Source organism: Nicotiana sylvestris, chromosome 3 (assembly GCF_000393655.2).
Source record: "Nicotiana sylvestris chromosome 3, ASM39365v2, whole genome shotgun sequence".
In the NCBI taxonomy this organism is placed as follows: domain Eukaryota; kingdom Viridiplantae; phylum Streptophyta; class Magnoliopsida; order Solanales; family Solanaceae; genus Nicotiana; species Nicotiana sylvestris.
Genome location: NC_091059.1, coordinates 131,639,969 through 131,667,855, shown reverse-complemented (window position 1 = coordinate 131,667,855; position 27,887 = coordinate 131,639,969). Strand labels below are relative to the sequence as shown.

Below are 27,887 nucleotides of genomic sequence, written 5' to 3'. Positions count from 1 at the left end.
ACTCTCTCTTTCATATTATCCGGGCAAAATATATAAACGACCCCTTTAAATTGTCCTTAACGATCAAACAAACACACGCATTTACCATTTAGACACTTCAAGTGGCTATTAAGTATTTCAAGTAAATACTCAAGCGCAAAAACTACATGCGTGAGTTACACTTGCTAATGATGTATCAAATGAACCAATTAGAAAATAATACGTGTAATTTAAATTAACAAAAAAAAAGAAATACATTTAAAGCAAAAAAAAAATATTTTTCCTTACTTCTAATTAACCAAACCAGCGCTGACAACCACCCCCTCCAAATTCACCTGCATCCTAACTCCCAACAAATTAAACTGACTAAATGCTTCAGCTACGCTACTTTAAGCGCAATTTCAAAAATTGAAGAACACAAGAGTTGAAGAATATAGCAGTTTTCTTCGGTGTTCTTCCGACTTGCTCAAATTTTTCAATCCAATCTCAGTCGTTATTTCACCAAATGAGTCCAAACTTGAAATAAGAACTCTAATCAACACCGATATCAAACCACAATACCCAATTTTTACAAGCAACAAAAAAATCAAAAGACTCAGTCGTTGTCTTCCTCGAATAGACTTCAAAAATTTCGAACCAAAGACAATCGAATCAACTCCAATCGACCTAAATCTGTAGATTCTGTTTCACAAAGAAGTTTTCAACAAAGGTTTTAAACACCCAATCAATTTCGACCTCCAACTTTCAGATCGAAAAAACCCAGCTTCTTTCACAGTTTTGGACAATGAAGAATGATGGAACAGGAACTCAAATTTCAAGAGTTGTGATGGGTTTCGAAGAGTTCTTTCCAAATTTGAGAGCTGTGATGGGTTTCGAATACTTCTTTCCAAATTTGAATTCTAGAGCAATGGCAAGGATTATATTTAGATCAATTCAGAATTTTAATACCGGATAATGAAGACCAAAGATGCATAAGAAGCACCCAAGAAAAATTTTCTTAATTTTTTCGAATTTTCTTGTAATAAATTAATTTTTTCTTTGATTTGACTGTTGAAAAAATACTCCACGCACCCAACACTTTGTTAGCAAACACGCATATGCCACATAAAAAATGTGTGTTTACTTGAAATACTTAATAGCCTCTTGAAGTGTCTAAATGATAAATAAGTCAGTTAACGTGTTTGTTTGATCGTTAAGGATAACTTAAAGAGGTCGTTTATGTATTTCGCCTATTATTTGTCATGATTTTCTTATACATGCCCCTTAAGAAAAATTAATTAGAATAAGATTTTAACTACTTTATCCTTATTCATGTCTTAATATTTAGAGCCCGTTTGGATGTAAGAAATTTTTTCTTTTTTTCCAAAAGTTTTTTACTTTTTTCTGAAATCAGCGTTTGTTCATAAAATTTGCAATTTTCACTTGAAAATGCATTTTGAAAATTTTCGAAAATTTGAAAAATTCCAAAAAATTATTTTTCAAAATTTTCATTCAAATCACTCACAAAACTTAAAAAACAACCCAAAATTATATTCATGTGAAAACGCAACTCTAAATTTCAAATACCATTTTTACTTGAATTTTTTTCCCCTATATTTTGGAATTTTACAATTCATATGTCCAAACGCCCACTTAACCTTTCTTCATTAGTATTTGAACAAAACTAGGTGTTGTAGTCTTCAAGGATAATTATTACTAAGGGTAAAAAAATCAATTTTGTTTTGCACTTCTAAAGTGAAAAATAATTTGAGACAACTATTTTTAGTAACAACAACTAATGGTGAAATTCAAAAATAGCCAGATTTACAAGTGATAATTGAAAAATAGCCACCGTTTCAAAAGTAATCGAAATTTAGCCACTTTTCATGTAAAGATAATATGAACGAAAATACTGTTCAAAATTCGGAAAATATTCCAGCATAATATACTGGAGTTCAAATTTTTTATATGTGAACTTCAAGCATAATATGCTAGAAGTTTATATACAGGTGCTCCAATCTCCAATTCCCCATTATATTCAAGGGCGGGGCTATGGTGTTATTTGCGGGTTCGGCCGAACCCAGTAGCTTTTGTTCAAACTCTGTATTTATATTAAAAATCCAATGAATATGTACATATTATTAATTTAGAACCCAGTAACTTGAAAGGATTATAATTCTGAACCCATAAGGCTCAAATCCTAGCTCCGCCTCTGATTATATTATGTCGGAACTTTTTGTGTTGCAGCAAAATAATGATTATTTTTTAATGACTTTTCAAACGCGAATTATTTTTGGATTAGCAATCCGAAAACTGGATAGGCCTAGATATTTTCACCGACTAATAATATGAAAAGTTACAAACATGCGAACATTTCCAATAAAAGCAAGTCTAATCAAAAGCCCAAAACCCATATATTATCGGTTTCAGAAACCTTCACAAAGTAGTCTCCGTAGCTTTTTGGGTTAAAGAAAAACTCTTTTTGTTCCCTAATCTCCTATAAACTCTAACTAATGGTCCACCCATTATTAATTAATTTGCTTAATAACACTCTATCATCAAGATATATTAACAAAACCACAAAACTGGAACGCACTAAACTGACTAAAATCAAGTCATAATCCCATTATCCGTGGGTCACTCTTGCTTTTTCCCACGATCTTCACTTCATCAGCAGAAACAACAATATTAACAACTACTCCCCTGTTTCTCTCTCTCTCTTTACACAACCCACGTTCTTTCCCCCATTAAACCCCATTACTCACTCCATCAAATTCTAACGCTAACATACCCTTTTTGTAACAGTAGTTTTGAGTTAAAAGTTTGGAAAAGAAAGAGACAGAGAGATGAGAGGAGGAGATATAGAAAGTAGGGGAGAAAAAGACAGGGGAAGGAATTATGCTTCCTCGTATGCAGTTGAAGATCACAGAGATACGACATGGATTTCTTGGTTGATCCCTTTTTTTGTGGTGGCTAACGTTGTTATGTTCGTTGTTGTCATGTATTTTAACAATTGCCCTAAGCATGATAATTCGGGCTGTGTTGCTAGGTTTCTTGGAAGGTTTTCTTTCCAGCCGTTAAGAGAAAATCCTCTCATTGGTCCTTCTTCTTCAACGTAAGCACCAATTTTGTTTTTTTTTAATACATAAATTTATGTGTTCATGAGAGAATTTGAGACCTTTTTATTGGTTAAAGTTTGTGTCTTTAGTATAGGATTAAGCAGGTGGATATACAATTCCTAGCTGTATTTGGTCTGTTTAGAGGATTTTCTTTTCAGTTACTGTTTCTTGGGTTTTCAACCCTGGAGTTTTCACAATTGCATAAGGGTAGGCATCAATATGGTATATTTCTTGAATATTTGTGCAGTTTTTGTTTAACTTCCCATTACCTGGTTGAAATACCTGCTGTGTGGGACTTTTCTCGCTTTTAATTAGGCAATGTGAAATTTGTGTTTCTTTGCTGTTTGACGTGACTAGTGAGCAGTTTCCTTCTGTTTAACATTGGGCATGTCACATGCACCAGTTCCTCTAGATGGCCCATGAAATTTTAATTACATTTTCATGGACCAGGAAATTTATTTGTTATTTTTATCAACTTTTGTTTGATTGATTAAGTACTTCCATTTAGTTATTTCCACTTGTGACGACTTTGAGTTCAATCAGCCCAAAGATTGCACTGATATATTAAGTCAGCTATACATTTATCCTAAACTGGTCAGCTAATAGATACAGAGGATTGGAATCATCACAGACTCAGTGGCGGACGGAGGTTAAAAAAAAAGTTAAAAAATTAAAAGAGATTGTAGCTAGTGGGAATTGAACCAATTATCTCACCAAGGTTTTGAGCCCCTCACCATTAAGCTATGCTTTTGGGCTGCATCAAGGGAATTCAAAACATAATATATAGAGGTAAAAACCAGATTTTGCTTTATATATATATTGTGGTCACAGTTTGACAATTTTTACACTGATTGTCAACCTACTCCTCTGCTTTCCAAATAGCGGAATCAGAGAGTTAACTTACATCCAGCAAACTGCAGACTATTAAGGATATACACTTCTTTTCTTATACAATTCTTGAAGAAAATTATCATGGGGTCCTTCCTCCAATTTGAGTGCACCTGGAGGGAGTTATCCCTACTCTTTATTTGCATGCCTCAAGTTGGTGCATGCAAAGACTTCTCCCTTATTGACTAGAGCAAATTTTGACAAGGCATCAGTGTTTCTAGCTATTTAAGGTTTTACTTTCTACATCTATGTTAATTCTGGTTTCTTGAGTTGGTGCTTTTGGAAGTGATTCTTTTTCTCCTTTTTGTTTAAGAAATTATCAGATATACAAGGTTTAAAGTGTTTCTACCCGAAATATAAATTGCTATTTTAGGATGGAGAAATGCCTTTGGTAAAATATATGTTTTGTTCTTGCTGAAGGTTACAGAGGCTGGGCGCTCTTGAGTGGAAGAAAGTGGTCCATCAGCATCAAGGATGGAGGCTTATCACATGTATTTGGTTACATGCTGGTGTTATTCATCTGATTGCAAATATGTTGAGTCTTGTAATTATTGGCATACGCCTTGAACAACAATGTGGCTTTGGTATGTTGTATGTCTCTTAGTTTTTGGATTTTCCCTCTCATTTTTTCGTTTTTATACCGAATTTCACGTACCTCTTGAAATGCAATTATATACTTAGTTAAAGCTGGTCTTTTCTATTGCAGTGTGCATTGGAATTATATACTTATTTTCAGGTGTTGGTGGGAGCATACTTTCTTCCTTGTTTATCCAGAGGAGCATCTCTGTTGGTGCGTCAGGGGCACTCTTTGGCCTACTTGGCGCTATGCTTTCGGAGCTTATCACGAACTGGTCAATATACACAAACAAGGTTTGTAATGCTACTCAATTGTTTCCAAAACAATGTTTTAGGAATCAATTTCTTAGTCTTTTTATATTTTCATTTCTAATAAAAGGTTCAGATAGTGTCGCTATTAGAAACTACAGGGTGGAATGATAACGTGGCGCCATTTCTACTTATCATCCTTTTGATATTTCCTATAGGTTTGTGCACTCTTAACGCTTTTGGTGATAGTTGTGATCAACCTAGCAGTTGGAATCTTGCCTCATGTGGATAATTTTGCTCACATTGGTGGATTCTTGACTGGATTTCTCCTTGGCTTTGTTCTGCTTCCACGCCCTCAACTAGGGTGGATGGAACGTCGGAATCGTCCAGCTGGTGTTCGTGTGAATTCCAAATACAAGGGTTACCAATACGTATTGGGCCTGCTTTCTTTGATGCTGCTGGTAGCAGGGTTAGTCTTGACATTCCACTTTGGCTCTACAAGTAGTATTATGAGTATATACAGTTACTATTTGTCATACCTTTTTTTTTCATCTGAAAGAAAACCGGATGCCCCTGATCAGATTATCTGTTTGTGCTTCAAAATGCAGGTTTATTGTCGGGCTGGTGATGCTGTTCCGAGGGGTTAATGGATATGATCATTGTCACTGGTGTCACTACCTTAGCTGTGTTCCCACCTCTAAATGGAAATGTGATGGAAATTAGAGATGATTGCAGAATTTGGCTTGAAAAGTTTTCCACTTTGGCCTGTAAAGCAGTCATTAGATCATTATTTCTTTTAGCATGTTTTCCTCTTTTTAGTTTTTAGCACTAGATATCTAGATTTAGTTCGTGTCATCATTTTACGGTTTCCCCCCTACTAAACAGACAGATTCTCATTAGATAATTCTTGTTGATAATTTTGCCTTGGATAAATTTAGATGGCTTTTGAAGCATATTTGCCTTCTTTTTGCCTTTACTTCTATATTTTCTTACTGCTGAGATGAAAAGAAGGAAATAAAGGGCTGCCCGATGCACGAAGCATTCCGCGTTCACGCAGGGTCTGGAAAAAGATTGTACCCCAAGGGTGTGTGATGTAGGCAGCTTACCGTGAGACAAGCATTAGTGGCTTATTCCACGGCTCGAAGTGAAAAGAAGTAAATGAACAGAACAAAGAGAAGAAAAAATGAAGTACTAAGGCCTAGGACTAAATGTTTACTTACATATGGAACAACCCTTGAGAGTCCAGTGATGAATGCATGTTAGACCTGACTACTGAGTCATGCAACCTGGATGAAATGGTCACACGCTGACCATTATACAACAATCACACTAATATTTATTTTGGACACCAGTAGAAGAGATTTTACCATGTCAGTTGGAAAAATTCACGAGGTAAAAGTGTAGAAATTGGAGGAAATGGCAAGAGAGAAATCTGTAATGTGTATGGTGATGGTTTTGGGGGTTGCCTTAATTATTCAGGGCACTGGTGCTGCTGAAGAATGTAGCACAGTGACAGCACTGGTAGCAGCATGCTCCAGCTTTGTGAACTATGGCACACCAGATCCGACTCCAGGTGCGCCATGCTGCGTTGCTATGACGACCCTAAGCAACATAGCTAGCTCCACCGAAATGCGCCAGGCCGTCTGTAGATGTGTTATGGACCTTATTACTACTTACAACCCAAATGCTACTGCCATTGCCACTTTGCCTGGTTTCTGTGGTGTTTCTCTTGGTTTCACCATTGACCCTAACACTGACTGTGAATAGTAAGACAACCATAAGTTACTTATCTCCTATTATTTCATAGTTATTTTGTTTGTTGGTTTAGCCATCCGATATTCAAGGTCCACTGACCCTATTAATCGGGATTTGCTCTGGTTAAAGAACTCGCTACCAAGAAGTTCTCTACTCTCAGGGCGATAACCCGGAAACTTTGTTTTAAGGGGTGGAGGTATTTAAGCATGGCCACCACACACCTTGGTGGTTAATATTTCATAGTTTTATCACAATGTCTGATCAATCTTTTCTTTTCTGTTTGCAGTGTCTCTTAACAAATTGGTCTCTGGAAAGTGATGCTGAAGAATGAATTACATATACCTTCACCCTAATTATCAAGGAGAGCAACCTTACTAGAGCAGTTTGTATTTTGTTTTTAATATGCTGAAAATGTTGTTCTTTCCTCTCTTTTTTCTTCCCTTCTTTCTATAGAGGAGATAGTAGCACGTAATGACACGCACATTGTTAAAGGACTCTACCTTTGTTTTCTTATTCTTGCTAACTAGAAATGAACTTTCACGAGCTAAGTAAAAGCACATAGCCTATCTTACTCCGCCTATTCTATTACAAGGGAAACTAAACAAAGATCAGTCTTCACTTTCTTTGCTGAGTAGAATGATGTGAATAACACGTAGACTGTTCAACATTGACTCACAGCAGGCTAGGCAATGCATGACAGACAAGAAATTCTACAACAACTAAAAAGTAGCAAAAGGAGAAAACATTACATGAAGCTGAAAAGCAAAAGAAAGGAAAATGACAAAAGTTAGTACTCTACTTACTCGGATAAAAAATTTGTCTTGTCTCGTAAACTACGGAGAAAGTAAAAAGGCCGCAACTCACTAGTTTAACTTTTTCGCTACTCCTTACTTGCCTCGATCAAAGTATCCATGGGTTCCAATTTGTTTGTTAGCACGTCACCGTCTTGGGTAAATCCACAAGAAAACATAAGAGAAAAGTAAGAAGTGCAGCTGTATATCCTCTAATAACTTCGGGATCAGCTTCATGTGGGGCTGCTGGGTTCCAAAGGAGTGCCATTTTTACCCAATACCCATTCACGAGCATGTGAAGATTAGTATTTTTGGCATTTTATTCTTCTTAGAACGTAGGGGAGTAGAAATATTTCACTTTTACTAATGATTGTGCAACCATTTGGGGTCAAAAGTCACCTAATAAAAGGCAGCTTAAAAGTAAAGAACTTTAGCGTAGACATGAGAGGTAATCCCTCCGTGAATGCATAGTTCATGTAAGCGAAAATGACTGCAAAACAAAAACTGAATGTTGACTATCCTACATTTCTTTTAATCAAAAGAAATGTAAACAATAAATCAAAAGATGAACAAAAGAATTCCAGTTCAAAAGTAATATATGTTCGACTAAAATGCATATGCCTCAGCAACAATATTCTTTTGTTGCTTCATATGCTTAAAAGTTGCTCTTGTCACATTGATAGTGTAAAATTAACATTTTTACAAGTCCCCAACTTTCAGGTGACGGTAAAATGGTACATTTTATCAAATGTTGTAACAAGCAACATTAACAAATTAACAGAAGACATACCTAGACAAGCATCAAACAAGATAATTAACTGCAAACCCGTTATTTTTCACTCTACAGACACAAGTCTTGCATCAACTTGGCAAGTACTTACCTCTGGTCACATTGAGACCAAGCCTGATTTTTACTAGTATTACAATTTGTACAGCATGACTAAATTGCTTCGCAATTGTCAAAGGAAGCATCTCTACTGTCTCAAGCCGAAGGGGGAGCTGAAACGGACAGCGCGTTGATGATCAGGTGTCCCTACTCTGTCTGAGCGACCTGATCCTGGTTTTGCTTTGCTCCTAAAGTTACCAAGTGATCTCCAACTCTTCTCTGAATTTGTATCTGCGTCCACAAGTCCATCAACTTGCTTTCTCGAACCAACTTTCTCAAACTGCAATCTTTGCCTGGGTGCACTATGCGACCTAAGTTTCGCAAGGTATGATTCTGTATTAGACATATAGTTGGGGTGACCTGGGTACTCCCCGAACAAGCTTCGTGAGCACTCGCTCCTCGAAGGAGAAGGGCCTCTTCTACTGCTACTCCCTGGTCTGGACAATGTGGAGTGCACGCCAGGGCTGCGCTCAACAGTCCACGCCGCTGACTGCTCAGTTTCTTGACAAAATGCCAGTGACCTTAAAGATGAAACTTCCCCTGAAGATATACTAGGATTTGGTTTCATATGGTTTGCCAAATGCCTCGATATGGAGTTGACAGTTCTTGTTCCCTGTGCATTATTATCGTTCCAAGATGAAAAAAAATGTGAATTGTGAGAGCTTTTCTCACTTGGTTTGGGGTTTAGACGAGGTTTCCATGTGTCTATCTCAAGTATCTTGTCAGTGCTCTCATCTTGATCTCCAACACCTTTTTGCAGGGAAATGTCTCCGTAGCCATTTGTTGCACATTCCTCCATCCAGTGATGTATCCACTGGGAAGCCAAATGTGATCTATCCTGACCATAGCTCTCATGTGCATTCAATTTAGAACCAGATTTCTGCATATAATAACGAAAACAATTCAGGATGCATCAATGCATGCATGACTGAAATTTGCGGACATCTAACTGAAATGAGTTTTCATGTTGTGTTTAGTTCAGTTATAAGCACAGACATCCACTTCTATGGGTGTTAGAATGGCACATGCGAACGTACTCATCATAGCATTTCAGCGTAAATGGTTAGTACAAGGTCCCTTTTACTTCTAAGAGCTTCAGACATCTCTGGGAATGTATATGCCTCCGAGGTCTAACCATGTGTGAAGCTTAGAAAGGCAAAATAAAATATAAATCAGAATTACTGGAGACTGGTACCTTCAGGGTTGGCCCATGGTATTTGCAATTGAAAGAATACTGTTGTGGATCATATTTTCTCGGAGTTGCAATGCCCTGCAAATGATTTATGGTTTAGAAGATAAAATGATTACCATACAATACAATCAATGTACAAGTTCAAAATTAATCCATGTCAATAGTTGCTCTGAACAAAATATTTGAGGTAAAGTATTAATCTATGAATATTCCTGCATGCTACCATGTAAACTTCAAAATATCTTACCAATTGAAGGAGATTAACAAGATTAGTTTGTCAAAAGAAATATTCAAAATAACCTAGCTTTTACTGAGCTCATCTCTAAAAAATAATACTTACAGGATGCTCAAATCGTGAAGCTTTGATGCTGGAATAAGGAGGATCTAAAGTTATAGTCCGGTTAGCAGAAGCTCGAGCCTGGATTCGAGCCATGGCTTGCATACGTCGGAGCATATCTGCACTTTGTTTCCTCACAATACGACCTCTAACTAATGCCTGCAGTTTCACTAGTCCTTTCAGTGCCCTCAATGCCCTTCTAGCCTGCAACATGTCCCACAGAACATTAAAGGTTGATTCATCTTAGCCATCATGTGTGAATCTAAATTCTATGTCACCCAAGAGATATTGCAGTTTCATTTGATCCCATATCTCAGGTGAGTTGCTTGAGTCTAAAATTGATATGATACTTGAGCACTAGATACAAAAATAATTAGTTATAGTTGAATACAAAGCACTACGCCGATAAATGATGTGGAGCAAACAGAAAAACAGCAAAAAGGTTATCAATCTTTTTCTTAAACCATGTTGCATCTGTCCTATTAATTTCATCTAGTAGGTATCATCCAGTGAGAACATGCACCATTTAAAAAGAAATTCTCTTAAGACAGGTCCAAAGGCGGCTTTAAGTTAACTTTTATGTGTTTGATTAGCAGTAATGCGGCTGTATATTGTCAGCAGCAGCTGAAGCAGAACTCGTCGTCCTCCTCTAGGACTCTACATATATAACTGAAAATTTTCAAATATATAAAAATAATGTATATTAAACCTGCACCTATAGTCACAAAAGTGTAGTTGTGCAGTGGTACGCTGCACCATTGATCTAATTGTAGGATTTGACTAAATAGAAATCTCTCCAGAAACAAGATTATGGAAAGACTCATCATTATATTCCTCGTCAGATTCTAATATGTCCATGGACATCAGTAATCAGTAATTTTTTTAATTTTAACACTCACTGTCAGCCTAGTGCTGCCTCTTATTTTCTTCACGGGAGTGAAACAGGGTAGTTGGGAAGTCCTTTTCCTCAATCTTAACCACCTCATAACATACCTGAAGAAGACAAAAATACTATAGCAATTATCCGCTTCAGAAAGGGATAGCAAGATGAGTCACTTTTAGTCATTAGCTTAGCTAGTCCACTACTTCGGTTGACCAAGACATTACAAGAATCAATTCACTAGAGAAAAACAACTCAAAAGACAGATCTGAAAACTGTAATAAATAAGGTCCTATATGGTAGTACTACATAAGATGATTGGACTCAACAAAATTTCAAACCACAGTTTTCTCTAGAGTAATTACTAGTACTATCTTTTTCAATGAGCTGTACCTGCCACCCCATATTTTCAAAATATCGTTAACGTACAAAAACAACTAAAATAAGGCTATTTCTAGCATCACTAAGCATATCCTACTTCAGGAAGTGAACAAAACACGTTTTGCCTTTTCCTACACCATTCCTTTCCGTGTTTTATGTCCGTACCCCCTGTTAAAAAGAAGAAGCAAATTTCTGGACTTTTTTGAAACCCAAAAACGTTTAGCCAAAAAAAGAGAGTAGCAATTGAATAATGGAAGATTTAAAAGAAGAATGACAGTGACGTGACAGACAAGAAGGAGTGGATAATTTTGAAACCACACATGCTATCATTTCGTTACGATTGCGAGGTCACTATGCAACTTGTCAGTTGTCTTCGCTCCATTCTCGTTCCCAACCATCAAACCTTAATATCAACTAATTTTCCTAAATTCAGAATTTAACAATTATTTATTCCTAAGAAAAAATAAATATAAAAATTTAAGTGAAAACTACTAACCAGGTAAGCTCGAAATTCAGACTGAATTTTAACGGCAGCCCATTCACGGCGGCGTTCAATATTGCTACTACTGACGTAAGCCTTTGCGGACCTACTACCGCTTGTCAGCCTAACAACTTCCGCCGCCGCCTGAGCGGCCGCTAAAGCAGCCTCCGCAACCGCTGCAGTGGCTGCTGCCACCGCTATCGCGTGCTTGTTCGCGTCCAGTGCTTCCGCGTAGGGGCTCGCGGTTGGTTCTTCATTCCCATAATTAACAATCTCTGCTTCCGCACCTCCGACAATGCTTCTCCCACTACCATTGGATGATTTCCCGAGACCCCACTTCTTACTCTTGGTCTCTTTCGCCGCCGGCGATGATTCCGACGGCGGAGATTTCTTGGAGCCCAAAAGCGAACGTAACCATCTGCTGGCTTTACCCATGTATCAGTTCATTTTTCCGAATGATTTGCAAGAGAAACATAAATTACAAGAAGGGAATTGCACAATTTTGGTCGTGAGAGAGTGGTAATGAAGAACACGCGAGGTTAGAGAAGTATGGGCTATGGGCTTGGTTTATAAGGGTGGTTGGAAATTGGGGACCCTTTAAATGTAAAGAGGACGACTTTTGACAGGTAAGAATTGGGTCCTTGTGCTTCTCCAATGGCGCCCACTCTTCCGTCCTCACATTACAATATCTCGGCCTTCTCTATACCTTTGTGTTAATACAATATCTTTTTCATCGTAACGTCTAAAGGAGAGAATCCTTGTTTGGATTCGCTCTTCTTTTTTTCTTTTTCAAATTCCACGTGTATGGCATAAGTTTTTTTTTTTTTAATGATGGCATATAATTCTCTTTTTTTTGTCGTAATAAGGGAAACAAAATTGAGGGACTGGTCATTATTAGTTATTTTTGAGCTTTGTATGTGTAAGTTTGTTCGCGTCGCATCGACATTTTCAATTTCTTATGTTCTCAATCTATTTTGACATGTCTCAAGACGTTTGACATTACTATAGAGTTTATTTTATCAGCCTATCATTTGATTGTTGTAACTAATGTGGCGTTGGAAGTTAATTTAAAATATCTATTTTAGAAGTTTTAATAATGGAATTTTTACATTTATATACACTATTGAAAACATTATTACCTTCCCAACTCAAGTTTTAATCTAATTACATAATACATAAAAAATTATCAATTATGTACATTTTTAGGAATTTAATGATAATTAATTAATTCTTAAAATCACCCTAAAGTACATATCCCCCCACGTGTTTCTCTCCATATCTCACTCCCCCCACGTTTCTCTCTCCATACCCCCAGCGTATCTTCAGTATCTCCCCCCATTAACGCCTGTTTTCACTCTTCTTCAAAAATTCCTCTCTATTTTTACAGATTCTAGCTCTAAATACTCTACCAAAATTGTAATTGCTTAAATTTTTGCTTAATTTTCAATGAAGAAGAAAACACTCTCGAAGATTAGTCCTAAAAAAGCTAAAGTAGGTGATATTCCTACTTTTGATTTGGGTGTTTTCTCACAGGATCACCTAAAAAAGTTTCAAAATCGGCATATGCAAAAGCAGCGACCAAGCCCAGGCTTTCCCCTTGTGAAGCTAGAGCAAAAGCTCGAATAAAACATAAGCACGATAGAGATGCTGGTGAAGCCTCGACGTCTGTTAAATCTGTAAAACGGAAGGGCAAAGAAATTGCTTCTGATGATAATTTTGTCGAAGAAGAAGTCATCACGAAAGTTGCAAAAAAAAAAAATCAGAGTTTCTCCTAATATTAAACCTTCAAAAAAGAAGAAGGTTAAGAAATCAGCTCAAACTATACCCCAACAGTTATTGGAGAAGGTACAATTTCAGTAGTTTCAATTTTTTTTTGTAAAGCTAAAAAACTTGTTCTCATTCTCGTGAACATACATAATTTTTTTGTAGATATTTTGTCTACATTGTGTAGATTGTTATAGCTTAACAAATTTTCTATATTTTCCTGTAAATTATAGATTTCTTGTATATTATTCGAAATCATTTAGTTAGGAAATGTAGATATTTTGTCTACATTGTGTAGATTTATTGTAGTATAAATATAGTTATTTTGTTTTCTGGTTTTGAAACAAGTTTTATTAACTTGTTGTTTCTTTTGCAACAGAATCAAATTTTTTTTGCACCACATGATTTGATTATGACATCACTAGGGGTAAAGCTGTTTTAAAAGATATGTTTTGGGTATTTTCTTTCCTTGCCCAAAATATGTATCCAAAATCAGGTATTTCACCTTCTCATGAAGTATGAATTGAACGCATCTGGTTCCGATTTTTTTTACAACAGAGATAAAGGGTGACAGACTGAATTTTGGGTTGAGAGAGATTGCCCTGATTAGTGGCCTTAGATGTTTTACAGAAGTGACGGGCATTTAGTTACACAACTAAGTATGACAGTAAAATAATGAGGAGCTATTTTTCGAACAAGAAAAAAGTTGAGAAGTCATACTTGAAACAAATTGTAACCAGCCGTAGTTGGGTGAACGATGAGGATGCAGTCAAGTTGTGTATTCCCTATCTCATAGAATTCTTCCTCTGTCCTTCGGACAAAGATAATTTAGGTTTGATAGACCATTTTAGGTTCTACGTGGTGGACCCGGGGTGGCATGCGAACTACGCATGGGGTATCCAATCTTATACAGATTTGCTTGAGTCCGTTAGGCACAAGCTCAACCCTTCTGTGTATTTTTATCTCATTCGGGGTTTTGCACTAGCTATGCAAAAATGGTTGTTGCTCTACAGTCAACATGGATATAGCTACAAGGGTTGCTAATTCGACCCCCAACATACTTAACTGAACAGCCAGTAAGGACAAGATATGGTTGGTTATCTGCTTTGGAAGATAGAATGATCAAACCATCATGGATCAAGGTAAATAGTTTTCACATCTCCGCACACAATTTAATATAAATTATCTACAAAATTAATACATATTTTGACTAGGTCTCTTACATTTTTTTCACTCAGTTCACCAATATAATTGAAGTACCAGAAGAGCTTTCAAGAATGAATTTGTCAGATAAAGTTGAATATCCTTGAAGAAGATGAAACGAAGTCCGAGCATCTAATAGATGCTCCATCTCCATTCGGACATAAGGAGACATTGGAAAAGATGACAAGAAAGATATTGTGAAACAAATAAAAAAAATTAAGAAAAGATGTTGATACGGTAATATCTATACATAATCCTAGATGGTTCTTTAATTTATGTTATGCATATTATTTCCTTAACTCTTTCTATTTTAATATGTAGGTGGGTTCAGACCTTGGAACTTTCAAGAAAGAGGTTTTTAAAGAACTAGGTAGCATTCGACTGCTACTCAATGATTCAATCAAGGCTGTTTTACAGGCGATAAACAGTCAAAAGGATAACATTAATGCTAAAGTTTCATTCGAAATATAGTTATTTTAGACAACAATTTTTACCATGTCTAAATTTCTATTATCATTCATAAAGTATATAGCTTAACAAATTATGCTTGCACTTTGCTGGCAGTTCTACGAAAAATGATGAGCATTACAAAGAAAAGAACAATCAACACATTTCGGACAGTAGTGCTAAGCCAATATTGGCCAGCAGTAGTAAAACAGATACCTGCATTATCTCTACATTATATCTACATATAGCCTAAATTACTAATAACTAATCTACATTATATTTCCAATGGTTTTCTTAGATACATGACACATGAATGACATTCAAATTGAGGAGAATGTTCCTGTAAGTGTTGATTTATCTTCCCAATTTGAAGGGGCTTTTGATGAAGAAAATGCAGGTATGATTTAGTACATGTTATCATCATATTTCACAATACATTTTGCATATCAGATGCAGGACAACATTTTAACAAATTTACTACAATTAAACTACAATTTATCTACATTGATGTTAATGTTTACCGCAAATTATCTACAATTTAATTAAGTTATACACATTTATTGTACCGGAGAAGGATATTGTGCATGTGGACTCTCCAAAACAGGAAACTAATATTGGCATTCCAGGAGAGCATTTAAATGAGGAGAAGGAGACTACAAAAATGCAATCTCACATTCAACAAGAAAATGTTATACAACAAGGAGACGATTGATGTGAACATTTAGTGGTATTATATGTTACATTATAATTGTAGGGAAAAAAATAGGGTTTGACAATTTGTTTCAATTTTCCATAAACAATTGATGCAACATATCTTCTTATTCTTTTGTTTTAAATTTTGAAGTTGAACCAACCGACTACATTAACGTAAGTGATTCAGACGACTGCAGTGAGAAAAGGGAAGTAACACTTGATGATTTTGAACTGCCAGGGAATTTATCCAAGATTGTTAAGTTCGGCGAGCTTATCGAAGATGAAACAACCCCTGTGCATCAAGGAAGAACAAGGCAGCCTGGAAATCATGTTAGATTCCTTTTTCTCCCTTTTTACAGTTATGGGAGGAGCACTTCTGTTGGACCTCTAATTTTCCTCATCAAGCATCCATTTACTAGGGTTATTGACGACGATGTTGATCCTGGATTGTTGGAAGAATTCAATAAGTGGTTATACTTTGGTACCGATACGGTTTCAAAGAGGTTAGTTTATCTAATTTTTCATATTTTGAGTGCATTCAATTTTTGGATTTCCAGTTGAATCTTCATATTTATTGTAATTGCTATGTGTTTAAATAGGAGGAAGGCGCCTTATTCTGTAAAAGATAACCAGCTTAAGCCGTGGTATGATTTTGGAGTGGAGAAAGTTGATAAAAGGAGTGGCTTTATACTTTGGCACATCTCGGACAAGTCCTCAACGACATGGTAAATACATACCCTGATAGAATTTAATGATTAGCTGTAGTATTCTATTATTTAAGAATATTGTAGTTTTTTTTGTTCAAAAATTATAGTTAAATGACGCATTGAGAAATAATGAACTCTATTTTTTTGCAGCACAATGATGTTATTTTATACTATTTGAGGAAGAGAGAAAAGTATGGTCCTCAAAATAAAACACGATTTACAACCACTGACTGTATATTCAAGACTAGAATTGAACAAATTTATCAAAGGTACATTAATGCTCCTGCCAATAAGAAGCTTGTTGTTGTCAAACCCCAAGGTGCCATATCAGAATACATATTGGGGTACAGGCTACTTGCAAATATTGCATGGAATCAAGTTGATTTTATGATTATGCCCATAAACATTGTGAAAAAATTTCATTGGTTATTGGTTGTGTTTGTCGTTACCGATAGGGTTCTATATGTTTATTATTCTATAGTCTCTTCACGAAATCACACCCTTGTTGAATCTGTTGTCAACAAGTTTATTGTTATGATCCCCCTCTACTTGTCATACACCGGCTTCTATGGCAAGCGTCCAGACATCAACTATAAGAACACAAAGGCATACATTGAAAAATGTGTTACTCACTCTCTTGACATTCAGTGGTTGGTTGGTGAGATACCCCAACAAAAAGAGGGATCACTGTATGAAAAAGCTGTTTGTCCTTCTATCTATTTAACAGATTTTATTTTACATCGTGATGTTTTAGACTTCAATACCACACAAGGGGGGGGGGGAGGTGATTGTGTGGTGACCAATTTTTCGCTTAAACTGATTGTGGAAGGACTTGGTTCTTCTATGCGTTCCTTCTTCTACTGTTGCGGAATAATAAATATAGAAATTAAAGAACACAAGTATTTTACGTGAAAAATACCTGGCTCAAAAGGTGAAAAAACCACGATCTACTACTCAGTAGGATTTTTCCCAACACTTCACTAAATCATTGAGCCAAAACAGCATTTACAAAACTCTTTATAAACCTAAGGATTATCTCTAATCCCGTTGTAGCAACCAGCTCTAACTGTTGCGACAACCTCAAGTTAACTCTAAATTGAATACTCAAAGTACCTATTACAATTGCTTCTAGATAAAGCTGAAAGGTAAAATATGAAAACACCTACTACAATTGAACTAGAAATAAAGAAAGACATATAAAACTCTTTATGGAGCTAGTTCTTCAATCTGGTTCATGTAGCTTCAGGTTTGCACACTTGAATCACACACGAACTGTTGCAAAAAGCCTTGCTATTTTGCTCTCAATTCACGTTTAACTTCTGCGTTTTTGTGCAATACTTATAATGTGAGAACATCCTGCAATTTATAGAGTTAGCAGATGAAGAAATAACTAGAGTTCTGATGCAGCTCTTCCTTGGTGGAAGAGTTCTAGTTGATTTCTACTTCTAACTCCTTCCCTATCTTAGATAGTGTTCTCATTGATTAAGGAGTCCTTCTCCTTATCAATTATGCAACCTTTTCGATCAGGAGATATTAAATACACCAAGTTAAGCTTATCTCCTTTACGTGCAACCCACATGCTCGAATCTTCCCATTTTTGTGCACCTGAGGGATGGACCTGGTTCATGTCTGAGTTTCTTTGTCAATCTTCAAAACTTAACATTAACTTGGGCCAACAAATTCTCCCTTTTTGATGATGACAAACTCTGTGCTTTTCATACATTTAGGCCCTGCCAGAACTCAGCTACATCAATGCAAAGTTAGAAATTTTCACTTATCATCAAGGACCAGGTACATTAGGTTATAAACATCACTGTTCAAAGTGTAAAGCACAACCTTTTTTTCCCCTTTTTGGCATCATCGAAAAGTTGTATAAAAAATGTGAGATAGCCATATTTTAAAGCTTACTCATGGCCACTGGGGCTACTTAAAATGCTATCATGAATTAATCATCATAGATCAAGCTAAGATTTTTAACCATCAAAGAAATATAAACAAACAGTTAGACCAAAAACAGTGAATTTCATTGATGATTGATAAGATTCTACCACAAAGCATAAAAAGAAATAAAAATACTGAAAACATGAGCAAAAGAAACAAAACGTCCTGAACTGGGTCACTGGTTGATCTATACTAGGCTAGGGGGCTTAAGGTTGGGAAGAACTAGGTGCTTGGTTTTTGACATGAAGGAGTTTCAGCATACCTTGAAGAATGTCATCATTCTTGTAACGATCCGACCGTTCATTTTAAGAATTTAATCCTTGATCCCCTATTAACTGCTTTTCCCATGTTTATTTCTACTATTGTGAGTTGCAGGGAGGAATTATTGGGAGTTTCGGAGAGTTTTGGGACACTTAGTTCCTAAATGAGAGCTTAAGTTTTGGAAATTTGACCATAGTTGGAACAGTCTGAAGACACCTCAGAATGGAATTCTGATGGTTCTGTTAGCTCCGTTGGGTGATTTTGGGTTTAGGAGCGTGTTCGGATGGTGTTTTGGAGGTCCGTAGCTAATTTAGGCTTGAAATACCGAAAGTTAAATTTTTGATGTTTCTGGTTCGATAGTGAGATTTTTATCTGAGGGTCAGAATAGAATTCTGGAAGTTGGAGTGGCTCTGTAGTATTGAATGTGATGTGTGTACAAAATTTTAGGTCATTCGAACGAGGTTTGATAGACTTTTTGATCGAAAGCGTATTTTGAGAGTTTTTGAAGTTCTTAGGCTTGAATCCGATGCTAAATTAGTGTTTTGATGTTATTTTGAGCGTTCTGAAGATTGGAACAAGTTTGAATGATGTTTTAGGATTGGTTGGCATGTTTGGTTGAGGTCCCGGGGGCCTCGGGTGTGTTTCGGATGGTCAACGGTGCATTTTGGGACTTGTTGAAATTGTAGAAAAATTTGCAGCAACCCAGTTCTGGTTTCCTTCTTCGCATTCGCGAGTAGTGTCTCGTGTTCGCGAAGAGGAGATGGGGCTGGGGGAGTTTTTGTGCTTCACGTTCGCGAAGAGTCTCCCACGTTCGCGAAGCTCGGAGGTTTCATACCTACGCGTTCACGATGGTGTTCCCGCGTTCGCGTAGGAGGAAGAGGCTATGCATCTCGTTCACATCCCGTGTATTGCGTTTGTGATGAAGGAATCTGGACCCAACCGAATTTGTGCTTCGCAAACACGAGGGGCCTTCCACGTTCGCGAAGAAGGAATATCTGGGCACTATTTAAATAGCCCATCCGCGACCCTTCTTTATTTATCCACCATTTTTGAACGGGATTGAAGCTTTTGAGGGTGATTTTTGAGGAAACCAAAAGGGAATCACTTGGATGTAATATTTTTGATTTCATAACTTGTTTATATGTGATGAAAGACCTAATTAGTGGTGAAAATGTGTAATTAGGGCTTGAGATTAAGAGAGCTTAACATGGGTATTTAAGGGGCCAATTGAACTCCGATTTTAGTGTTCTTATTATGTATAGACTCGTGAGAGTACGAGGTTTCTGAAAATATAAATTTCACCCAATTTCGAGACGTGGGCCCGAGGGGCATTTTGGTCATTTTACCTAATTTCGCGTATTAGCTTAGAATTTATTTGTCGAATCAGTTACTTGAAGTGTTATTTACATTATGCAATTGAATTGAATAGATTCGGACCATTTGGAGTCCAGTACTCGTGGAAAGAACGTGGTTTCGGGTTGACTTTTAAGCCGATTCGAGGTAAGTGGCTTGCCTAACCTTGTGTGGGAGACATTCCCCTTAGGATTTGGTATTGTGGTGATTGAAATGCCTTGTACGTGAGGTGACGAGTGCATACTTGTATTAATTGTTGAAAAATCTTGTTTTCACTTAAGTAGCTTAAATTGTGTTTTCCTTCCTTGCTTACTCTACTTGAAATTTAAATCTGCTTTTAGCTTAGAAAAGCATGTTTAATTTACTTAATTGCTTTATTGTTTAAACTGGCATAATTATATTATGTGAAGCATGTTAGGTTAGAATTACCTGTTTTACTTGGTACGAAATTTAGCTTACTTGAATATTCCTTGTGTTGTTGCTGTGTGTTTTACTTTGGGACTACGGGACAACATCCTGGGAGATCCCCTGTACATATTGATGATTTGAGTTGAGGTGCAGGATATCGAGATATCCCTAGCACGTATATTGAGGATAGCAAGAGATTCCCGGGATACTAAGAGATCCCTATCATATATTGAGGATACCAAGAGATCCCTGGCATGTATTGAGGGTACTAAGAAATCCTCGGGATACTGGGAGATCCCCGATTATTGTCTTTGAGAAGAGTGGTATTCCTGGTGACTGTTTTCTATTTCTGTTTCAGTTGTAGTTATCCTTATTATCCTGTATTGATTCTTATGGTTATCTTTCAACTGTACTGCTTTATCTTATATTGTCACATCTTATATTTATTTAATCTCAGTAGGGCCCTAACCTTCCTCATCACTACCCGACCGAGGTTAGGCTTGCCACTTACTGAGTTCCGCTGTGGTGTACTCATGCCCTTTTCTGTGCATGGTTTTTAGATCCAGGTACCTCCACTCAGACTCATCACGCTTAAGACGAGGTGCTTGTAGAGACTCTGAGGTATATCTGCCACGTCCGCAGATCGAAGAGTCCCTTCCTACTCCCCCGTTTTTAGTATTAGCCCTTCTGTATTTTCCTTTCCTTTGTTAGATATTCTGGAGTTAGATACTAGTAGACATTCAAAGGCTTGTGATCATGAGATTTCGGGTTTTGGGAAAAGTGTTCAGATTTTGAGAGTTGTTATTGTGTATGCTGAGCGGCACTTTTAAACACTGTTTTATTTCACTATTTCATTCTTATTATTTTCTTCCGCAAATTGGTTTATTTTCCGCATTGTTAGGCTTACCTAGTCATAGAGACTAGGTGTTGTCACTATGGTTCACGGAGGGCGAACCGGGGCCGTGACAAGTTGGTATCAGAGCTCTAGGTTCATAGGAGTCATGAATCACAAGCCAGTTTATTAGAGTCTCGCGGATCGGTACGGAGATGTCTATACCTATCGGCGAGAGGCTATGTAACTGTTAATAAAATTCCACTTAATTTGATTTCCTTGTCGTGCGAGATTTGATGTCACAATTCTAAACTTCTATTTTCTATTCTCTCACAGATGGTGAGGACACGTGCTACCCGAGATGATCAGGCACCCGCGCCCTCTACTGCAGCCGTCAGAGGTCGGGACCGGGATAGAGGCCGAGGACGCGCACGTGGTGTAGCCAGAGCACCTGCGCGAGTTACCACGAAGGTACCACCAGCAGTTCCAACCGGAGTCTAGGCACCTGACACGCCTACTGCTTCTACTACTCCAGTACTTCAAGAGACTCTGGCACATTTCATGAGCATGTACACCACTTTGGCTCAGGCAGGGTTGCTTCCCCTTGCTGCAACTACATCTCAGGACAGGGGAGGAGCACAGACTCCCGCCGCCCGGTGAGTGCATGTTGATCAGGTCCCAAAGATTATTCTTATACAGCCTGTAGCCCAGGTCAGCCCAAGGATAGGGCAGCAGTTTCAGAGGATGAGCAGCGGAGGCTTGAGAGGTTCAAGAAGTATGATCCTCCTGTATTCAGTAGGTTAGCCTCAAATTATGCCCTAGGATTTCTGGAGGAGTGTCACCGTATCCTCCGTACTATGGGTATATCCTGATCGAGTGGGGTGTATTTCACTGCCTTCCAGCTTCTAGGAGCCATCTATAAGTGGTGGCGCACCTATGAGTTAGACAGTCCGGATAAGGCAGCTTCATTAACTTGGACTCAATTTTCAGATATGTTCTTGAGAGAGTTTGTTTCTCAGATCCTCAGGGACGCATGGCGCGCAGAATTTGAACATTTGCGCCAGGGTGCTATGACTTTCTCGGAGTATGCTGTCCATTACACCAGTTTGGCTAGACATGCCCCAGCCTTGGGTTCTACTGTTCGCGAGAGGGTTCGCCGGTTTATTGAGAGGCTTATTACCAGCATCAGGTCTAGCGTGGCTTGTGTGTTGGAGATGGATATTTCTTATTATCAGGTGGTGAGTATTGCTAGGAGTATTGAGGGTATGCATGCTAGGGAGAGGGAGGCCAAGAGGTCTCGAGAGTCGGGCCATTATTCTGGTTCTCGTGCCCCAACTGCAGGTCGTCATGGTAGGGGTTATATGAGTCGCCCTATTCATTTAGCTCTTCCAATAGCCAATGGTATTCCAGCTCCTCCTAGGCCTTAGGAGCCCTATTATGCACCTTCGGTATCTAACGCACCTCCTGCGTGGGGTGCTTTTAGAGGTCAGTCCAGCAGACCTGGCCCAAGCCAGTCATAGCTGCCACGTCCTCCTAGAGCTTGTTTTAAGTATGGTGACACACGCCATGTGGTGAGGGATTGCCCTAGACTTGGTAGGAGTGCGCCTCCATAGACTTCTCAACCACACCGTGCCCCACAGAGTTCTCAGGCTATGGTTATAGCTCCAGTTGCTACCCCACCTGCTCAGCCAGCTAGAGGTAGAGGTCAACCTAGAGGGGGAGGCCAGGCCCGATACTATGTCCTTCCTGCCCGTACCGAGGCTGTTGCCTCCAATTCTGTCATCACAGGTATTATACTAGTTTGTCACAGAGATGCATCGGTTTTATTCGATCCAGGCTCCACTTACTCTTATGTGTCTTCTTATTTTGCTCTACATTTGGGTATACCTCGGGATTCTTTGAGTTCCCATATTTATGATTCTTCTCTTGTGGGAGATTCTCTGGTTGTGGACCGCGTTTATCGATCGTGTTTGGTTGTTCTTAGTGTTTTTGAGACCATAGCCGATTTATAATTACTCAGCATGATAGATTTTGATATTATCTTGGGCATGGACTGGTTGTCATCCCATTTTGCTATTCTTGATTGTCACGCCAAAACCGTGATGTTGGCTATGCCAGCTATGACAAGTGTTCCAAGAGTCAAGTGGAGGGGTGCCTTAGATCACACTCTAGTAGAGTTATTTCTTTCTTTAAAGCTCAGCAAATGGTTGAGAAGGGGCGTGACAATATCTAGCTTATGTGAGAGATGTCAGTATTGATACCCATACAGTTGATTCAGTCCCAGTAGTACGGGATTTTCTTGATGTGTTTCCAGCTGACCTTTCGGGCATCCCACTGATAGAGATATTGATTTTTGCATTGATCTGTTACCGGGCACTCAGCCCATTTCTATTCCTCTATATCGTATGACTCCTCCTAAGTTGAAGGAGTTGAAGGAGCAGTTACAGGAATTGCTTAATAAGGGTTTTATTCGGCCCAGTGTATCACCTTGGGGTGTTGTTGTCTTGTTTGTGAAGAAAAATGATGGTTCTATGCGTATGTGTATTGATTATCGTCAGTTAAAAAAAGTTACAGTGAAGAACCGTTATCCTTTGCCTCGCATTGATGATCTGTTTGACCAACTTCAGGGCGCACGGGAGTTCTCTAAGATTGACTTGCGCTCAGATTACCATCAGTTGAAGATTTGGGAGCCAGATCCCAAAGACTGCTTTTAGGACTTGGTATGGTCATTACGAGTTCCTTGTTATGTCATTTGGGCTAACCAATGCCACATTAGCCTTTATGCATTTGATGTACAGTGTGTTTCGGCCGTATCTTGGCTCATTCATCATTGTTTTTATTGATGATACTCTGGTGTATTCCTAGAGTCAGGAAGATCATGAGCAGCACTTGAGGACAGTGCTTCAGACCTTGAGAGAAAAGAAGTTATATGCTAAATTCTCGAAATGTGAGTTTTGGTTGGATTCCGTGGCATTCTTAGGCCACGTGGTGTCGAGTGAGGGTATTCAGGTGGATTCGAAGAAAGTAGAGGCAGTGTAGAGTTGGCCCAGACCATCCTCAGCTATAGAAATCCGCAGTTTTCTTGGCTTGGTGGGTTATTACCATCGTTTTGTTGAGGGGTTTTTATCGATTGCAGCTCCTATGACCAAGTTGACCCAGAAGAGTGCTCCATTCCAGTAGACGGAAGAGTATGAGGCGAGCTTTCAGAAGCTCAAGACAGCTTTAACTATAGCCCCAATTTTGATATTGCCGATAGGTTCGGGGTCTTACACTATTTATTGTGATGCCTAGAGGATTGGCCTTGGAGCGGTTTTGATGCAGGATAATAGGGTGATTGCCTACGCATCTAGACAGTTGAACGTTCACGAGAAGAATTATCTGGTCCATGACCTTGAGTTAGTTGCCATTGTTCACGCCTTGAAGATCTGACATCATTATTTGTACGGTGTGCCTTGTGAGATTTATACTAATCATCGGAGCTTGCAACACCTGTTCAAGTAAAAGGATCTAAACTTGCGCTAGATGAGGTTGTTAGAGTTGCTAAAGGACTATGATATCACTATTTTGTACCACCCGAGCAAGGCCAATGTGGTGGCCGATGCCTTGAGTCACCGGACAGAGAGTTTGGCTTATTTACCAGCACTGGAGAGGCCTATGGTGATGGATGTTCAGACCTTAGCCAGCCAGTTTGTGAGATTGCATCTTTCGAAGCCCAGTCAGGTTTTAGCTTGCGTGGTTTCTCGGTCTTCCTTATTTGATCGTATCAGGGAGTGTCAGTATGATGACCCTCATTTGTTTTTCCTCAAGGACAAGGTTCAGCATGGTGATGCCAAGGATGTGACCATTGGTGATGACGGGGTATTGAGGATGTAGGGTCGGATTTGTGAACCCAATGTTGACGGGCTTCGGGAGTTGATTATAGAGGAGGCCCATAGTTTGCGATATTCCATTCATCCGGGTGCCGCAAAGACGTATCAAGATTTGACACAACACTACTGGTGGAGGCGAATGAAAAAAGATATAGTTGGATTTATAGCTCGGTGCCTCAACTATCAGCAGGTGTAGTATTAACACCAGAGACCGGGTGGGTTGCTTCAACAGATAGAGATCCTGGAGTGGAAGTGGGAGCGGATCACCATGGACTTTGTAGTTGGGCTCCCACGGACTTTGAGAAAGTTCAATGCTATTTGGGTGATTGTGGATCGGTTGACCAAGTCCGCACACTTTATTCCTGTGTGTACTACTTATTCTTTGGAGAGGTTGGCGGAGATTTATATCCGGGAGATTGTTTGTTTGCATGGTATTCCAGTTTCCATCATTTTCGATAGGGGAACTCAGTTCACATCACGATTCTGAAGGGTCGTTCAGCATGAGTTGGGTACATGGGTGAAGTTGAGTACAACATTTCACCCTCAGATGGACGGACAGTCCGAGCACACTATTTAGATTCTTGAGGATATGCTCTGTGCGTATGTGATTGAGTTTGGAGGGTCTTGGGATCAGTTCTTGACGTTGGTAGAGTTTGCATACAACAACATCTACCAGTCCAGCATCAGATGGCATCATATGAGGCTTTATTTGGTAGGCGGTGTAGATCCCTGGTGGATTGGTTTGAGCCGGGTGAGGCCAGACTTCCGGGCCACAGACATCTATGCACTCCACCAGTCAAGAACTTCCATTAATCCCATCTAGAAGAAAAATCATTACACATTCCATGTCTCTCATATTCGTAGAAAATGTACCTCTTCAACCACAGTAGAAATCAACAAGTACTCTTTCAATTCCGTTTGCATAAATTAAACTGCCAGGACGGAATCCTTCTAACTCAACCAAGATAAGCAAGCCAACAAATCCCAAGAGCATTGCTTCCAAATACTTGTACGAACTCATTACCTCGAACACATACAAAGAATTAATCATATCCTTACCATGCCGATCCGGTCTACTATCAAGCTACTCCATCTATCTAAATTTCCTTCTAATTCATATTCAACTTGATATTTTCCTTGCTGTAGCACCACAGTTCCTCAACCCAGGCTCAATGCACGAGACCCACGCGCAAAACCACACTGTCTAACACTCATAAGCTACTGAATCCTCTCTCAATTATTTCCGTATACACCACATTTCAACATACTCCACTCCGGAGAACTTCCTGCGAATCTAAATCAGTTACCTTTACTTTCTAGATACTAATATATAGAATCCCATAATTAACATAAAAATACCACAAGTCTTGACCTCTTCCAATGGAGACTCGGTTCCTAATCACATATGCTACTTTAAGATACCCCATTATTACATGTAGAATCTTGAACACATTAGAACCACTTTCGAGAGCCATTCACTCTATTCAGCTTGCATTTAGCCCATTCAACTAACAAAACCACTTGTGCCTCATTAGCACTCTGACACCGCAGGATACGACCTTATCCCAATACAAACAAGCATCTTCCTTCTCTATACGCTAGGAATTCTTTACTAACAACAGCTCAAGACATCCTATTATTTTCACACATCTACGAAGCACCATATAACCTTTTTTAAAATTTTCCTTCACTCGTGCCATCCTCGGCTTACTTCCACAATCAGAACTGATTCGCCAGCATGCCTCAAATCGGAACCAACATAGCAACACCACTGTACAATCAGCTAACCAATAGCAAGCTCCCCAACTTGGCTCGAAGCCATAGATCAGAACACACAATACTCATAACACTTTTACTCTATTGATGCCACAATACCGTAGTGAGATTAAACTCGAATCATTTATAAGTTTGCGAAACTCATATTGTCTAGTAATGTAAACCTTCTGCAACTCTCGCATTCATTCCGCAACAGTTAAACCCACTCTCTTAAGCGACCCGAAATTCCAAATTTGGTACGTATTCTTCAATTACACATGAGATCTTCTGACATACACATGAGGATCACGCCACTTCAGAACACTCCGCAGGAGATAACCCACCTGCTTCGCCTCAATACAACATTTCTGCACACCTTCCACCGACATAAGCATTACGCAGTCACTTGATCTTCTTGAGTCTGTACTCATACCGCAACATGAAATTTACTTCACTCTCAACTAGGAGTCTTGAAAAGATTTTTCACACGCCTATAATCTCGGAACTACACTTCCACTCACAACGGAAATCATACACTTAGTAGTCCATCTATCATCTAACAAATCTTCCTTAACACTTCCAGGTCATATAGAAACATCATGCAGAATTAGCATATTTATCACATAGCTATCCAGCCGTCATTCCCACTATTAGAGACAATACTGAACATATAAGTTCAAAACACTTGCTCACACAATCAGCGCCTCGGTGCTCAAGCCATAGGCAAAAATCCGGCCTCAAGTCCTCCAGACTGGCCCAACATAAACTCATATAGATTGCATCTCGCCCCTCGATCGGGGGATCACAAGCCATCAAGGCACATCTGATACTGAGCGCTCATGCACGTGTACGAACATGTGGAAGGAATTTCAAGAGTTACTTTTCAAGCTGACTCAAGAACACACGATAAGAATTCAAGAATGAGAAGTTTTTCCTAAAGGTTTTGCAGCCTCTCGAGGATAAATACAGACGTCTCCGTACCGATCTGCAAGACTCTACTAAACCTGCTCATGACTCGTGAGACCTAAGTAACCTAGGCTCTGATACCAACTTGTCATGACCCAATCCCCGAACCCGGTCGTGATGGCGCCTCTCGTGAAGACAAGGCCAGCCAGACCAAAATGGAACACCTCTTTTAAACAGTTAATCATCATAAACAGT

General features: G+C 38.7%; 3 protein-coding genes across 4 annotated transcripts; 2 read left to right on the top strand and 1 right to left on the bottom strand.

The window, feature by feature from the left end:
* The first annotated feature begins 2,557 nt into the window (after positions 1–2,557).
* LOC104219667 (RHOMBOID-like protein 2) lies at positions 2,558–5,745 on the top strand. Of its 2 annotated transcripts, XM_009770370.2 has the most exons (6): positions 2,558–2,908; positions 3,008–3,073; positions 4,386–4,549; positions 4,672–4,835; positions 5,009–5,259; positions 5,399–5,745. In XM_009770370.2, exons 1-6 carry the CDS (start codon positions 2,805–2,807, stop codon positions 5,511–5,513), a joined length of 864 nt encoding a protein of 287 aa, XP_009768672.1. In that variant the 5' UTR covers positions 2,558–2,804; the 3' UTR covers positions 5,514–5,745. The 2 variants fall into 2 exon arrangements, with proteins under 2 accessions (XP_009768672.1, XP_009768671.1); XM_009770369.2 differs by having other exon boundaries at positions 2,560–3,073.
* A 59-nt stretch (positions 5,746–5,804) lies between these two features.
* Positions 5,805–7,167, top strand: LOC104219669 (putative non-specific lipid-transfer protein 14). Its single transcript, XM_009770371.2, has 2 exons — positions 5,805–6,556; positions 6,832–7,167. The coding sequence occupies exons 1-2, from the start codon at positions 6,207–6,209 to the stop codon at positions 6,839–6,841; spliced, it is 360 nt and encodes a 119-aa protein (XP_009768673.1). The 5' UTR covers positions 5,805–6,206; the 3' UTR covers positions 6,842–7,167.
* A 747-nt stretch (positions 7,168–7,914) lies between these two features.
* Positions 7,915–12,202, bottom strand: LOC104219670 (protein IQ-DOMAIN 23). Its single transcript, XM_009770372.2, has 4 exons — positions 11,509–12,202; positions 9,755–9,955; positions 9,418–9,492; positions 7,915–9,102 (listed from the first exon to the last, which is right to left on the bottom strand). Exons 1-4 carry the CDS (start codon positions 11,926–11,928, stop codon positions 8,311–8,313), a joined length of 1,488 nt encoding a protein of 495 aa, XP_009768674.1. The 5' UTR covers positions 11,929–12,202; the 3' UTR covers positions 7,915–8,310.
* Positions 12,203–27,887: the final 15,685 nt, after the last annotated feature.

Excerpts from the sequence above, each read along its gene's own strand:
- LOC104219669 (XM_009770371.2), top strand. The coding sequence starts at position 6,207 with ATGGCAAGAGAGAAATCTGTAATGTGTATGGTGATGGTTTTGGGGGTT.
- LOC104219667 (XM_009770369.2), top strand. The coding sequence starts at position 2,805 with ATGAGAGGAGGAGATATAGAAAGTAGGGGAGAAAAAGACAGGGGAAGG. Across the intron at positions 3,074-4,385 it reads ATTGGTCCTTCTTCTTCAAC|GTTACAGAGGCTGGGCGCTC; the intron begins GTAAGCACCAAT and ends TTCTTGCTGAAG. Across the intron at positions 4,550-4,671 it reads TGAACAACAATGTGGCTTTG|TGTGCATTGGAATTATATAC; the intron begins GTATGTTGTATG and ends TTTCTATTGCAG.
- LOC104219670 (XM_009770372.2), bottom strand. The coding sequence starts at position 11,928 with ATGGGTAAAGCCAGCAGATGGTTACGTTCGCTTTTGGGCTCCAAGAAA. Across the intron at positions 9,956-11,508 it reads CTGAATTTCGAGCTTACCTG|GCTAGAAGGGCATTGAGGGC; the intron begins GTTAGTAGTTTT and ends GACATGTTGCAG. Across the intron at positions 9,493-9,754 it reads CTTCACGATTTGAGCATCCT|GGCATTGCAACTCCGAGAAA; the intron begins GTAAGTATTATT and ends AATCATTTGCAG.